At 43.6% G+C, this 16187-nt stretch overlaps 1 protein-coding gene across 4 annotated transcripts in view; it reads left to right on the forward strand.

Moving 5' to 3' along the window:
- The window catches only part of LOC124003073 (phosphofurin acidic cluster sorting protein 2-like), an 82157-nt gene that overhangs the window by 52640 nt on the left and 13330 nt on the right, over nucleotides 1-16187 (forward strand). The window contains exons 9-19 of one of the 4 annotated variants that reach the window (XM_046311106.1): nucleotides 2236-2387; nucleotides 2854-2947; nucleotides 5652-5741; nucleotides 8206-8357; nucleotides 9270-9402; nucleotides 9732-9836; nucleotides 10392-10498; nucleotides 10821-11017; nucleotides 11326-11436; nucleotides 14697-14799; nucleotides 15316-15348. In XM_046311106.1, coding sequence (XP_046167062.1) covers nucleotides 2236-2387; nucleotides 2854-2947; nucleotides 5652-5741; nucleotides 8206-8357; nucleotides 9270-9402; nucleotides 9732-9836; nucleotides 10392-10498; nucleotides 10821-11017; nucleotides 11326-11436; nucleotides 14697-14799; nucleotides 15316-15348 — 1277 coding nt within the window. The remainder of the gene's footprint in view (nucleotides 1-2235; nucleotides 2388-2853; nucleotides 2948-5651; nucleotides 5742-8205; nucleotides 8358-9269; nucleotides 9403-9731; nucleotides 9837-10391; nucleotides 10499-10820; nucleotides 11018-11325; nucleotides 11437-14696; nucleotides 14800-15315; nucleotides 15349-16187) is intronic. The other 3 variants (XM_046311109.1, XM_046311108.1, XM_046311110.1) reach the window with 3 other exon arrangements.

Raw genomic sequence — 16187 nt, forward strand, 5'->3', positions numbered from 1 at the left:
AACTCCTTAATGATATTACCTCTCCTTCAAGCAGGAAGTGACCTAAGTAGGAAAGGCAACTGTGGTATCATTTGTATGTCCCAAATTGCACCTTATTCTCTGTATAGTGCACTACTTTAGACCAGGGCCCATCTCTCACTATGTAGGGAGTAGGGTGCCATTTGGGACACAACCCATGGTTCAACATGTACAGGCCTGGCTGGGTTCATTAATGGTTGGTTATGTGCAGGATTGGATCAACATAACTATTTTACTGACAGGACATTCTATGGAACAGTTGGTTGACCCCGGTCACAGCTTTGTCATGCATCCTGTCGTCGAAAACCTTTGGAAAATTATTGTCCATTAGAGCCAGTGTTTCACTTTGTTCGAGTCTTCCCTAACCCAAAGTTGTGCTTCAGCACCTGCCAATATATTTAATCATAATTACATACTTGTAAATTACTCATTGAGTGTCACTTCACTTGGAACTGATGAGAGTAGCAGGGGTGTGGGAGCCCTTGATTGGCAGCACTAGTTTATTACTGCACCAATCCAGACGTTTGGTTTGTTTGTAAAAGCCAATCACAAACTATGAGCGTCAATTGAGTCAAAATAAATTGAGATATTCAGCTAGTGAGAATATGAGGGGAAATTAATTACTCTTTCTGCAACAAAAACTACATTTGAGATTTACAACAGAACGCTGATTTATTATCGCTTAGCAGTGAGTTTTTAATTGATGTTTCGATATTTTTAATTGGTCTCATCTCAGTCGGTAATGATTCATAAAAGGCACAGAAACAACCAAGTCGGTAATGTATGGCCTGTGGGAATTCATTTAAATTAATCAATTTTGTTTTGTGCTCCAAGTCATTTCAGAACTAATTGAGAAATAATATAAATACTCTCCTAGCTGAAAGAACATTATCTTTGTTATATGCATTCTGTATGCATATTCCATTACAATAGCTTGTGTCAGTGTGTGCATGTACGTATCATGTGACAGTGTGTGCACGGTATTCCAAATAACTGTTATAGCTATTCAAAGTTATTATAGTTATTCAAAGGGAAATATGGAAAACTTCCAATTTCCTCCATTGAGACCTGTCATGTTTCCAAAGAAAACAACTTGCTATTGTAGAGAAAATGTATTCATCATGTTGTTACAATAGCAGTATGGCTAAAGATATATAAACTTTATTAGGTACACCCATCTAGTACCGGGTTGAACCCCTGTTTGCCTCGAGAACATCCTGAATTATTTGTGGCATGGATTCTACAAGGTGTAGAGTTTAAACATTGATCTGTTGGTATCAAAGGACCTAACCTACGCTAAGAAAACATTCCCCACTCCATTACACCACCGCCACCAGCCTGTACTGCTGACAGTAGGCAGGATGGGGCCATGGACCCATGCTGCTTACTCCAAATACTGACTCTGCCATCAGCACGATGCAACAGGAACTGGGATTCATCAGACCAGGCAATGTTTTTCCACTCCTCAATTGTCCAGTGTTGGTGATGGCCTGCCCACTGGAGCCGCTTCTTCTTGTTTTTAACTGATAGGAATGGAACTCGGTGAGGTGGTCTGCTGCAATAGCCCATCCGTGACAAGGACCCATAAATTGTGCCTTCCAAGATGCCTTTCTGCACACCACTGTTGTACTGCGGCGTTAATTGCCTGTTTGTGGCCCGCCTCTTAGCTTGCATGATTCTTGCCATTCTCCTTCGACCTCTCTCATCAACGAGCTGTTTTCGCCCACATGACTGCCGCTAACTGGATGTTATTTGTTTGTCGCGTGATTCTCGGTAAAACCCTAGACACTTGTGCGTGAAAAACCAAGGAGGCCGGGCCGTTTCTGAGTTACTGGAACCGGCACGCCTGGCACCGAAGATCATACCACGCTCAAAGTCGCTTAGGTCACTCGTTTGCCCATTCGGACATTCAATGGAACAGTAACTGGATGCCTGTCTGCCTGATTTATATAGCAAGCCATTGTCACTGTCTGTAGGAGCGAACCATTTTTGTGAACAGGGTGGTGTATTTAATAAACTGGTGGTGTATGTATACTATTTTCTGAGTTACCAATGCTACTCTGAACTTTCAACTCCATCAGCCAAAGGAGTTATTCCTTGCCAGTGTGCTATTACTTGCTCTTTGGAAGTGATTTTATTGGTTGATGGATGGATGGATAAAAGATTGACTGATGGATTGATTGACTGATTATTTCACTGTCCATTTGTTGTTGCTAGGTTCTGGACTCGGACCCAGTGGACCAGACCCAGGAGGTGGAGGAGGATCTGGACCTGCTCTATGATAGTCTGGAGGTTTACAACCAGAGTGACAGCGGCCCTGAGATGGAGGACAACGAGAGTGTCCTCAGCACGCCCAAACCCAAACTCAAGTAAGGTTCTGCAAAATGTTATCAGTACTGTACACCTTAACTTAAGTAAGGCCCCACAAAATGTCCCAAATACAGATAAACCCAAACTCAAGTAGGGCCCCACATCATGTCGCCAGTACACCTACACTCAAATATGGCCGCACGAAATGTTGTGAGTACAGCTAAACTCAAACAGGGCCCCATATAATGTTCACACTTTAGTCAAAGTGAAGACTCATATTTTCCACAGTGTTAAGGGGAGTTTATTTGTACATTGTTACTGTACATCAAATCAAAAGAGAGAGAAAAGAAAGTCGCTGCAGGGGAGAAACGTGAGAGACAACTGCAGCTGAATGACTAGTGTGAAAACATGACCTAAATGGGTACACAAGTTAGTGTCCCTACTACCCATCGCAGCACAGTCTCTCAAGTATGTATTTTTTCTGAAAGTTTCAAATATGTTTTTTTTTATGTGGTTGTCACCCAGGCCCTTCTTTGAGGGAATGTCCCATTCGAGCTCCCAGACTGAGATTGGGAGTCTGCACAGTCAGAAGAGCCAGGCCAGGGACCTGGCCTGCATCGTAAGCAAACACACACACACACACACACTCACTCCTCTTTGTTGCAATTGGAGCATAAGGTCACAACAATCCCACGCCACACACACTGACACACACACACACAAATGTTTTTGTTTGTTACTCTATAGGACTATCTTTTTAATAGAATTTGGATTAGCATGCTAATGCTAACATGTGTCCTACCGCTCCCATTGTTTTTTTAAAATCCAACAACGCTCACATGCTCTAAAGTTATGCAAACATGGGTAGGTTGCTGACTATCCAGATCCATTGTCTATTTAGATCTCCAGGTTTATCTCTATTTAGCTATCCATAAGATGAGGAACACTTGTAGCTTGGATGAACTATCCCTTTAAATAGTAGTGATTTGTGACATCCATATATATCCCAGGGGCATCATTTATCAACATTGCATAGAAACTATTCCTAAAAATCGAATAGAAAAAGTGTTTTATCAAACAATCCTACGAGCGTCATACACACACCAGTAGGAGGTAACCGTTGATAAACACCAAATGTTCTCAGCCTCAGTGCTTGTGCACGACCTTGGCTATTTGCGTTTCGAAACACCCCCAATTAACCATATATGAGCAAAATCATCCCTTTAATGCCAGTAGGTAATATACAACGCCGTACCAATCAATAGCCTACAACGGCGCAACCAAAACAAGCTAAGAAATAAAACTGCTCCTAGACTGAAATAGAGTACAACCAAAAGGTTTTATTTAGTTTGCTCAGTTGTGGTTTGACCAGTAAAAATAAAAACATAGCTACAAAAAGAGGACAATTCAAGTTGCTTTAACAATGGCAAATATACTTCAATGAGTAGGCAACGGTCACCAATAAGCCATCCATCCTCAACAGCTCCCTCCTGTAGGCGTATAGACCAACATTGCTGTTCTGCAGAATGAACGAGTCGTGGGTTCCACCCGGCCATGACATTCACCTGCACGTTAAGAGTGGAAGCCTTTTCTGTTCACCTAGTTGAACTCATTTTGTGATGGTGCTTTTATGGCGACGTGGGTGCCGTCTATTGCTCCGTTCGTATTTGGGAACCCATTGATGGCAAAGAAACCCCTCTTGACTTCAACCTGTTGTGTGATGGAAATGGTATGTTACAGTTCGTTTTGCTGATGATTGCGTGCGAAACATTGGCTCCTCCAGGAATGTGAGATACCGATCAGCAAGCTCCCGCTGAAAAGTGTCCGTTGGGATAGCAATATATAATAATAATATATACCATTTAGCAGACGCTTTTATCCAAAGCGACTTACAGTCATGTGTGCATACATTCTACGTATGGGTGGCCCCGGGGATCGAACCCACTACCCTGGCGTTACAAGCGCCATGCTCTACAAACTGAGCTACAGAAGGACCACTTTAATGCTACAGAAGGACCACTTTAATGTGCACCAGAATGGCATGCGTTTCAATGTCTTGTACACTCAGTTTATTTTCCCAATTCTATGCTTGACAAGCAGTTCCCTTTTTCTACCACTTGGCACTGTGCTTACGCATGGTCATGGCTGTGCCTAAATGTGCACACTCTCAAGCAAATAAATCTGTGTGGAAATGATCTCACGCATAGTTTACAAACAGATTTGTGGCTACACGTGATTGATAAATGAAGCCCCGTGCATTTCGAAAGGATGAACTATCCCTTTAAATAGTAATGATTTGTGGCATCCATATATATGCCAGGCATTTTAGTTTAGGTACATTTGTAGCTTGGGTGAACTATCCTTAAAAATATTACATTATTTTTGACATCCATATGCCAGGTATTTTAGATTAGGTACATTTTTAGCTATACCCTTTAAATAGTCCATATGCCAGGCATTTTAGACGGTTATTTCTGGATATTCTCGGAATTGTATGTAAGGTAGTACGACTGTGTACTGCACCAGACACCTTGTAACTGTGTGGGTGGTTTCTTAGTGTGAGTGTCAGACATTGAGTAAGGCCAGATCGATTCTGCGTGCACGGTGTCCTAAGCCCTGCAGAAATGATTTGTCCTGAGGAGGAATTGTCGCTCATTCAAGCGGGTCAAACATGGCCACAAAATATGGATCTATTCTAGCGAGAACATTGATTGTCTCATCAAATATGTGAGAACAAAGTATCAATAAAGGCATTTCAGAGTTTGACCCTTGCGCACGTTAAAGATGGATTCCGCAGTAGGGGAAACAGTTCCACTGTCTGACCCACCGCCATTCCTTTTGTTTTGTTGATGAAGCGGTGAGGAGCGTCGCGGGACGTGGGTAAAAATAAATGGCAGTACATATTTTACTGTTGTATTGCACATGCAATGATGTCGTAGGGAAGAAAAGGGTGTTCTTTGTTTGCAGTAACTTCTTTGTTGTTGTAATATCACAAAGAAATGGGACAGTTTCACCATTAAGGATTCCAGCTTTAAGTAAGCAAACTTGTGGAATGTTGCAGATAGAAATGTCATGAATACAGTGTGTTCCTGAAAGTCTGATGCAGCTTGTGTCAAGGAAAAGTAGCCAGCTAAGGGGGTAGCCAGCCACCTAAGGGTTAGTAGTCCGCTATTTCGCTGCCAGCTGGCGCATATGAAAGCTCACTGTGAATAGAGTTCATGTGATTTATTTTTCTATATTAGAGACACGGAATTAGGATATGCTCAAGGGCGTCCCCTAGCAGTCAGTTTTGGTAACTGCGTCCTGTGTTCTGCTCCTTTTAGGGTGGAGATCTGCTGACCCCGGACAGGGCCAAAGTCCTAATAGGGACCAAGTATACAGACGACAGCGCCGGATTGGAGTCTCCTGCGGGGGTGAGTGGGAAAGCTGCCCCTAGGGACAGCTCTAATATCAGCTTCCCTTCCCCCAATTCTGACCTTAACCATAGGTGGGGTAAAACTGACCCAAGATCAGTGTCTGTGGACAACTTTACTCTACAGCGGGTAATCTGGAGGATCCCTATAGGCTTAACATATTTTGTGTTGTTCCCAAGTGCTCTTTGTCTCTTTTGCTGTTCTCTCTCTTCCCCAGTGGTTGGGCTGCTATCTCTGTCTCAGGATTTTCTAGTACTTCTCTCTTTCTTTCCACTTTGTCTCTGATTTTGCCTGTCTCTTTGCCACAACTCGCTCCTGTTCTCTCATTTAATGTCTGTCGTTCTCTCTACCTGTCTTTTTCCCCCATTCTCTCTCTTTCTGACTGACCGTGTTTCCATCCAACCATTTTTATAAGTAATGTACCTGTTGGATGAAAAACTCAACACAGGCCTGATGGAAACAGCAATTGTCAGTAAACATTCCTAAAATGTAGACAGAACAAAATATGGTAGACATGGGAGAAATAGATCTGGGGTTCTTAAACATTTTTCTTCTCTCTCTTCTCTCTCTCTCTCTGCACGGCTGTTTTGTCCATTATCATAAATCAGCTCCCATCTGTTTATCTTCCACTCGACCAGTTTGATGCGAACAAGAGTACATTTACACTGTTACCACAAAGACCTCCATTATTACACACAAGCATACATGCACGCGCACACACACAGACATTGTGTACACACACACACACACATACACGTACACACACGCATACATACACACACACACATGATGTATAAACACACCGACACCGCTCTGAGGCCCAGGTCCAGCTGGCTGTAGAGAGAGCGTCAGCGTATGTATTCGTCCGTGAGAAGAGCAGTGTTTGTTATTCTTCATCGTTGTCTCTCGTGCTCCGTTGCCTCCTCTGCAATCGTTCACCCCGGGAACCCCGGCAACGAGGGGCACCTGACAAAGCATTTCTTTAGAGAGGGGGAGAAGGAGAGATTCTAAGGAGGCTTGTGTTTGGGGCCCAAGGATGGGATTTTCAGTGGCCAAACACATGATACTTACATGCACACACATCCACACACTGACACATGATACTTACATGCACACAATTATACTTGATACTTACATGCACACACTGACACATGATACTTACATGCACACAATGATACTTGATACTTACATGCACACACATGCACACACTGACACATGATACTTGCATGCACACACATCCACGCACTGACACATGATCCTTACATGCACACAGATGCACACACTGACACATGATGCTTACATGCACACACATCCACACACTGATACATGATACTTACATGCACACACTGACACATGATACTTACATGCACACAGATGCACACACTGATACATGATACTTACATGCACATACTGACACATGATACTTACATCCACACACTGACACATGATACTTACATGCACACAGATGCACACACTGACACATGATACTTACATGCACACACTGACACATGATGCTTACATGCACACACATCCACACACTGACACATGATACTTACATGCACACAGATGCACACACTGACACATGATGCTTACATGCACACACATCCACACACTGATACATGATACTTACATGCACACACTGACACATGATACTTACATGCACACAGATGCACACACTGACACATGATACTTACATGCACACACTGACACATGATGCTTACATGCACACACATCCACACACTGACACATGATACTTACATGCACACACATCCATGCACTGATGCATGATACTTACATGCATACACATCCACACACTGACACATGATACTTACATGCACACACATTCACACACGGACACATGATACTTACATGCACACACTGAGCTTCATGTGAATGTGTTCACGGACATCTGCCAGGCGTTATGTTATGTTTTCACGGTCACCATGACAACACATTGAAATGCATCGACAACGGGTACCCTGCACAGAAATAGCTGTTTTCTATGTACTATGTGCATTTCATCGTCTGTTACGTATTGGTTTTGGTTGCAACCTCTTGGGAATGATCCCATTGAGGAAACAATGATCTCAATGACTGCACCCCAAAATGGCACCATATTCCCTATGTAGTGTACTCATTTTGGGCCTGTAGGGATCCGGTCAAAAGTAGTGCACTATAAATGGAATAGGGTGCCGTATAGGATGCAGATAATTGAGTTTACCTGTAAAACAGGTCGCACAGGGTGAACCTTCATGACTTGTGTCTCTGGTGTCAGTGAATTCCCACTGACAATACCAACTGGAAAAGGACTGTTAAGTAAAGTGTTAATTCATCTCCAGGGAGAGAAATTAACCCGCGGGAGCACTGTGCAGCGGATGGAAATCCAATGAATGCGTGAAATACCCTAGTATGTACTCTACATTCCTGTATATATTTTGAACTATATTTCTCCCATTATGTCCAGGACGCGGAGGATGAGGAGACTAGGGCTGGCACAGGGCCAGGTGAGACTAACCCCAACCCCACCCCTACCAGCTGGGACCTGAGCACGGACAAACTGCCCGGCCCAGTGGCCAAACTCTGCAAGACCGAGTCCCAGACACTCATGTCGCCCAGGTAGCTGCTCACTTGCATGTATGACATTTATGCATTCACGCATGTTTGCAGTCACGCACGCACACACACAGTCACACACACAGTCACACACACAGTCACACACAAAGTGCTGCTTATTAACCATTACACTCTGACTAAACAAGGATGGGTGTGCACGCTTTATTCCAACCCAGCACTAATGCACCTGATACCACTAACTGTGATCCAGATTGATCATGACTAGTTCATTATTTGAAACTAGTGTGTTAGTGCTGGGCTGGAACAAAGCCTGCAAACCCAGTAGCTTTCCAGGGCCTGAGTTGGATAAGACACATGCCCTAAATAAAATAGATGGGATGAGAGAGGGGGAGGAAGAGCGAGAGGGGGAGAGACCGAATGAGAAAGAGAGGGAGAGATCAGGTCTACCTCTGGTTGTTCAGCGCCATACAGTGATTTCCCCCGCTACGTCTATCTATAAACAAACTAATCAGCAGTAGGACGTCCCCTAGCACCACTTCCACCGACGCTCTACTCATCTGATGAACCAAAGTCAGATCCATTGAATAAGCAATCTGCCTAGTACAGACATTGCACATGTGTCTTTGTACATTTCTCTATTGTGCAAAGATCATTTAACTCAACCATGAATGTGTAGCTGGCTTACAGCAACCACATTGATAATGCGTGACAGACATTTTGTGCTCACAAAATGCTTCCAGAACAAAAGCTTGAAAAGCTTGAAAAGCTTTTGCTGGGGAGAGTCACGGGGGATGATTAGATGGCCAGGATTGTCTGAGGAGTTCTGCTGTAGGCATATCTACTACTTAGAATTTATGGAGATTTTTTATTTATTAAGATTTCTCAGCAGTGGCTCAACCTGGCTCAGTTGTGGCTCAGTGCTTCATTGGGTCCGTGCCTGTTTGTGGTCCACAGTAAAACAGAGAACAAGCTGCAGAGGCGTCCTAGGAGCACGTCCATGAAGGACCGGCAGAACTCCAAGGCCCAGAGTGACAGGACTAGCAGCATTGACAGCGAGACATCCCCGGAATCCAGGATCGCAGTCCAGGTGTGTGTGAGTGTGTGCTCAATAGTAAAGTAAGCTAGTGTGTGCGTGCGTGTGCGTGCGTGTGTGTGTGTGTGTGTGTGTGTGTGTGTGTGTGTGTGTGTGTGTGTGTGTGTGTGTGTGTGTGTGTGTGTGTGTGTGTGTGTGTGTGTGTGTGTGTGTGTGTGTGTGTGTGTGTGTGTGTGTGTGTGTGTGTGTGTGTGTGTGTGTGTGTGTGTGTGTGTGTGTGTGTGTGTGTGTGTGTGTGTGTGTGTGTGTGTGTGTGTGTACAATATCAACATATGTGTATACAGATAGACCATCTCTTTGACTTCTGCCTCTTCCTCCGCCAGGTCCCCAGGAAGTCAGTGTACGACCAGCTCAACCAGATCCTTATCTCTGACGAGCAGCTCCCAGAGAGCATCATCCTCATCAACACCACAGACTGGCAGGGCCAGGTAGGCTACTTCTGTGTGTGGGGGTCTGTGTGCCAAGTTATGTGGTAAAAACAAGGGTACTATCTGGGCATATACAATTATTCAAAACAGTTGGTATCCACTTTTTTTCAATTAACAAATTGTAAAGATACAAAATTGTAATTACAGTATTGTATAAATACTATGTAATTTACCGTCTTACCAGTGTATTATGCTTCTCATTCTATCAGTAGCATTTGCGTCAGCTGTGCACTCAACAAACATACTCCTTTTAGGAACATGCGCCAGACCAGGTATTTTTAGACATTCATATCTCTAAGCCTAGCTGGAGATAGGATTAGCAATCAGGGGGGATCCATTTGTTATGTAAACATAATGCAACTCTGGAGCATGTGCGCTCACAAACACAGACGTGCGTGGATGTACACTCACACGCACAGACCTGAGGTCTTTTGAGTCGGCTTCTGGTTGACAAGCTCAGTTTATCCCAAGCCCCATCTCACCTCTCTCTCTCTGTTTCTGTCTCTCTCTGTCTCTCTCTTTGCCCTCTGTCCCTCCCTCCCTCCCTCCCTGCAGTATCTATCTGAGATTCTCCATGAGCACAGCCAGCCTATCGTGTGCACCATCTCTGGTGCGGATGTCCATGCAGCCTTCAACACCATCGTCACCAGGATCCAGAGATTGTAAGAACTCACTTCCTTTGCAGAACATGTTCTCTTTCTAATTGAATGGTTGTAGTTCAGAGAAACAAATAGATTTCACTTTAACTAGGCTTCGTTGTAAAAATGTAAATGTTTCTTGTAGACTTTTTAATGTGGATTTTAATTCAGTGGTCACCAAGGCGAGTGGATCTTATTATGGTCATGATTAGGCCCGTATAACTTTTGATATGTGAAACGTTTTGGTAGCACTTTCCATTACAGCGCAGAATAAAGGGGTAATAATGTTATAAAGTGGAAACAAGTTACTGTTTCTCAATGTTTTCCCCCCCACTTCTCTGACTAGCTGTAACTGCAATGCCCAGACACCCCCCACCATCAAAGTGGCGGTGGCCGGAGACCAGAGTTACCTCAGCACCATCCTCAGGTGCTTCGTGGAGCAGCTGGCCAACAAGACGCCTGATTGGCTCAGCTATATCCGCTTCCTGGTCATCCCTGTCGGTAAGCAGCAATTCAGCCGATCGCCATGGAGTCCAGGTTCGGGTTAGTCGTCAATTCCATTTCAATTCAGTAGATTTAGGGGATACATTTAAACTCTCATTCGTGCATTGGAAAAGTCCACAAACAATAGAAAATGATGGCCTATTTACAATTCTGCACACATAACTCAAGGCTCCCATAAATCATACATTGACGTCAAACAGAAAACTGCATGCAAAACACTAGTTACAGGAACAGATCTCATATACAACCCTGGGTATCATAGCAGGCTAACAACATACAGACTAGAAAAGTTGGACTCTGTTTTGTTTTCCTGTGGCCTTCTAATCAGTCTGCTCCTCCCTCTGCAGGCACTCATCCTCTGGCCAAACACATGTCTTCGTTCGACAGCAAGTTCAACAACATCTTCATGGACGCCGGCTGGAGGGACTTGTTTGGCAGACTCGAGGCCCCAACATCAGGTACAGCAGAGAACTGGAGCAGCTCGCGCTTACTATGAGCCACAATGCCATGTATAATAGGGCTCTGCTCGTAATGCTTCATAAATACAGTTATAGATGTTTAGGAACATCTATCTACAGCATTATGGTGCATTATCCATCACATCAAATCAAATGTTATTGGTCACGTACACGTGTTTAGCAGATGTTATTGCGGGTGTAGCGAAATGCTTGTGCTTCTAGTTCCGACAGTGCAGCAGTAACAATTAATATCTAACAATTTCACAACATGTACCCAATACACACGAGTAAGGAATGGAATTAAGAATATATAAATATATGGATGAGCAATGTCAGAGCATATAGTAGAATAGTATAGAATACAGTATATACACATGAGATGAGTAAGGCAAGATATGTAAACATTATTAAAAGTGACATTATTAAAGTGACTAGTGTTCCATTTATTAAAGTAACCAATGATTTCAAGTCTGTTTATTTTGGCAGCTGCCTCTCTGTGCTAGTGATGGCTATTTAACAGTCTGATGGCCTTGAGATAGAAGCTATTTTTCAGTCTCTCTGTCCCAGCTTTGATGCAGCTATACTGACCTCGCCTTCTGGATGGTAGCGGGATTAACAGGCAGTGGCTTGGGTGGTTGTTGTCCTTGATTATCTTTTTGGCATTCCTGTGACATTGGGTGCTTTAGGGAAGGTAGTTTGCCTCCGGTGATGCGCTGTGCAGACCCACCACCCTCTGGAGAGTTCTGCGATTGTGGGCGGTGCAGTTGCCGTACCAGCCGGTGATACAGCCTGACAGGATGCTCTCAATTGTGCAGTTGTAAAAGTTTGTGAGGGTTTTAGGTGACAAGCCACATTTCTTCAGCCTCCTGAGGTTAAAGAGACGCTGTTGCGCCTTCTTCACCACGCTGTCTGTGTGGGTGGACCGTTTCAGATTGTCAGGGATGTGTACACCGAAGAACTTAAAACTTTCCACCTTCTCTACTGCTGTTCTGTCGATGTGGATGGGGGGATGCTCCCTCTGCTGTATCCTGAAGCCCACGATCATCTCCTTTGTTTTGTTGACATTGAGTGAGAGGTTATTTTCCTGGAACCACACTCCCAGAGCCCTCACCTGTCTCATCGTTGTTGGTAATCAAGCCTACTACTGTTGTGTCATCTGTAAACTTGATGGTTGAGTTGGAGGCGTGCTTGGCCACGCAGTCATGGGTGAACAGGGAGTAGAGGAGGGGTCTGAGTACGTACTCTTGTGGGGGCCCCAGTGTTGAGGATCAGCGAAGTGGTGTTGTTTCCTACCTTCACTACCTGGGGGCGGCTCTTCAGGAAGTCCAGGGCCCAATTGCACAATGCGGGGTTCAGACCCAGGGCCTCATGCTTGAAGCTTGAAGGGTACTATGGTGTTAAATGCTGAGTCAATGAACAGCATTCTTACATAGGTATTCCTCTTGTCCAGATGGGATAGGGCAGTGTGCAGTGTGATGGCGATTGCATCGTCTGTGGACATATTGGGGCGGTAAGCAAATTGAAGTGGGTCTAGGGTGACAGGTAATATGGAGGTGATATGAACCTTGACCTGCCTCTCAAAGCACTTCATGATGACAGAAGTGAGTGCTATGGAGCGATAGTCATTTAGTTCAGTTATCTTTGCATTCTTGGGTACAGGAACAATGGTGGCCAACTCAAAGCATGTGGACACAGCAGACTGGAACGGGCATAGATTGAATATTTTGGTAAACACACCCGCCAGCTGGTCTGCGCATGCTCTGAGGACGCTGCTAGGGATGCCATCTGGGCCGGAAGCCTTACGAGGGTTAACACGTTTAAATGTCTTACACACGTCGGCCATTGAGAAGGAGAGCCCATACCGGGCCGCGTCGGTGGCACTGTGTTACGTACTGACCACACCACTCGCGTCAACGCACTGCAAATCCGGCCTCTCCCATCTCCTCATTGGTTTTAGCTTGTCCGGAAGCAAGACGTGGCTAGTTTTCCTTTTGTAGTCTGTGATTGTCTGTAGACTCTGCCACGTACAGTGGGGAGAACAAGTATTTGATACTCTGCCGATTTTCATAGGTACACTTCAACTGTGAGAGACGGAATCTAAAACAAAAATCCAGAAAATCACATTGTATGATTTTTAAGTAATTAATTTGCATTTTATTGCATGACATAAAATGCAAATGAATTACTTAAAAATCATACAATGTGATATTCTGGATTTTTGTTTTAGATTCCGTCTCTCACAGTTGAAGTGTACCTATGATACAAATTACAGACCTCTACATGCTTTGTAAGTAGGAAAACCTGCAAAATCGGCAGTGTATCAAATACTTGTTCTCCCAACTGTATGTCTTGTGTCTGAGCCATTGAATTGTGATTCCACTTTGTCTCTACACTGACGTTTTGATTTCCATGCGGAGGAAATGACTACTCGGTTTGCATTCTTCCATATTCCCAGACACCTTGCCATGTTTAAATGCGGTGGTTTGCGCTTTTAGTTTTGCATGAATGCTGCCATCTATCCACGGTTTCTGGCTAGGGTAGATTTTAATAGTCACAGTGGGTACAACATCTCCTATAAACTTCCTGATGAAGGCAGTTACTGTTTCAGTATATTCGTCAATATTATTCCCGGAAGCTACCCGGAACATATCCCAGTCTGCGTGATCAATACAATCTTGAAGCGTGGATTCCGATTGGTCAGACCAGCATTGAATAGTCTTTAGCACGAGTACTTCCTGTTTAAGTTTCTGCCTATGGGAAAGGAGGATCAAAATGGAGTCGTGGTCAGATTTGCCGAAAGGAATGCGGGGGAGGGCCTTGTATGCATCCCGGAAGTTGGAGTGACAGTGGTCTTGTGTTTTAGCAGCAAGAGTACTTCAGTCAATATGCTGATAAAATTTAGGCATCCTTTTCTTCAAATTTGCTTAAGTGTTTCTAAATGTTCTTAAAATGTAGTAGTTTGTTATAATTAGAATATTGTATTTATTTATTAAAAACATGATTACAAAATATGTAAGTTATTATTTATGTACAGGGTATTCATAGCAGGAAGTTTTACCGAATACTTCTTTAAGTGTAATATGCTCACATACACACAATATTCGTATATTATGATGCTTCTACTGTTGCATTACTGTAGGTGTTGAATGATAATACAATACATTAAAAATAAAATAATAAAAATAGTAATACATGAGATTTAAAAAGGGTGTAAAAACAAAAACATAATAGGTTGTGCCCTCCACTTTGGGTTTCCCAAGACAACATTGATGTGGCAGGCCGCGTTTCTCAGTACCTGGCTGGGGCCAGTGTTTCACACCAGTGTCCCATCTCTGAGGCCATGCTCACCTACAAACAGAAAAGGTAAGGTGTGTGTGTGTGTGCGTGTGTGTGTGCAAGAAAGCAAACGTGTGCATGCATGTGAGTGCAGCATGAATGGTGGATATTTAAGGGTGTGTGTGTGCCAATGCACGCGTGTGCATGTGTGTGTGTTTATGAAATGTCTGGTAAAATGTAGATATTATGTATGTAGATAGTTTTGTATTCTATTATGCTATTAAACTATATTTGGATTATCTATTGTATAGCAAGTGCTCCCTCTACACTTCAGATTATTACATTTAGTGGCTACATTCTCATGAATTTATTTTTGGATAAAGCAACCAGTATTGCTAATTTCAACCACATTCAATGACATCGACAACATTTGCTTATTCAAATTAGCACCAACAGAATATCAACATGTCGACTACACTTTGACAGCACATATTTTGCGACAGTTGACTCATACAGAAGTCATGAACTCATGAAGAACAACAACGACTTGTACCATTTTACCACACTGAGTTTTTCTACCTTTTTCTTTCATTTGCATTCAAGGAAGAGAAGCTTATATTTTGATTTTTACATCAGGTACCTGGCCGCAGCCTTTTGTTTGACCCCGCCCCCCTGCTGTGTTGCATTTTGTCCACCAATATAACCTGTGACCCCTTGTTGTCTAATGCCTAACCCGCCCACACATAACTCGCTGTTCGTCTTAACTTCCTATCTGGTCTGCTTCGACTACCCCCGTATTGATTTGAATTTTTGCATGTCTTACTGTCTTAACCACTTGTTTGTTTGTCTGGCTTGGTTGGCTTCTGGTTTGGATTTGGTTTGGATATGTGGATTTTGGATAAGATACAGTCAGCAATATGACATCATCATACTATACACTGCAGGGTGACTTCCTGCTTACAGAAGTCAACAACAAAAGTCAAATCTGCCAAGGCTGCCATTGTTGGATCTTTCCGATGTCGGCATGCCTCAAAGGAGTGCCAAACGTACAGATTGGGAAGAGCCAATAATGACCGTCTTAGTGGATTGAAACCCTGTTATCGTTGAAATCTGTAATCAGGAAGTCGCCCCGCTGTGTTTGATGATGTCACATTGCTGACTCTACCTTTAAGGTCTCCCACGTACTTTGGTCTTTATAGTTGGGAACGGTAGGGCAAACTCGACGCAATGAGATCTAAGAGAGAAAGGTTGACATTGATGTGTTCTTTCCTATTACCTCGGAGAGAGAAGAGAGATGTGGGGGAGATCAAGAAAGAGGGGATGAAACAAGATTAAAAATGAGGAGGAGGATGAGTGTAAAGAAGGAGAGATGACAGTGGAGATCTAATTAGGTGGTTTGAAGAGATGGGAGGGAGGGAGGAAGGAAGGAAGCGTGGATAGTGTGGCGGTAGAGAATACCAGCCACCTGACACTCT

Source organism: Oncorhynchus gorbuscha, linkage group LG18 (genome assembly GCF_021184085.1).
Source record: "Oncorhynchus gorbuscha isolate QuinsamMale2020 ecotype Even-year linkage group LG18, OgorEven_v1.0, whole genome shotgun sequence".
NCBI classification, from domain to species: Eukaryota; Metazoa; Chordata; class Actinopteri; order Salmoniformes; family Salmonidae; genus Oncorhynchus; species Oncorhynchus gorbuscha.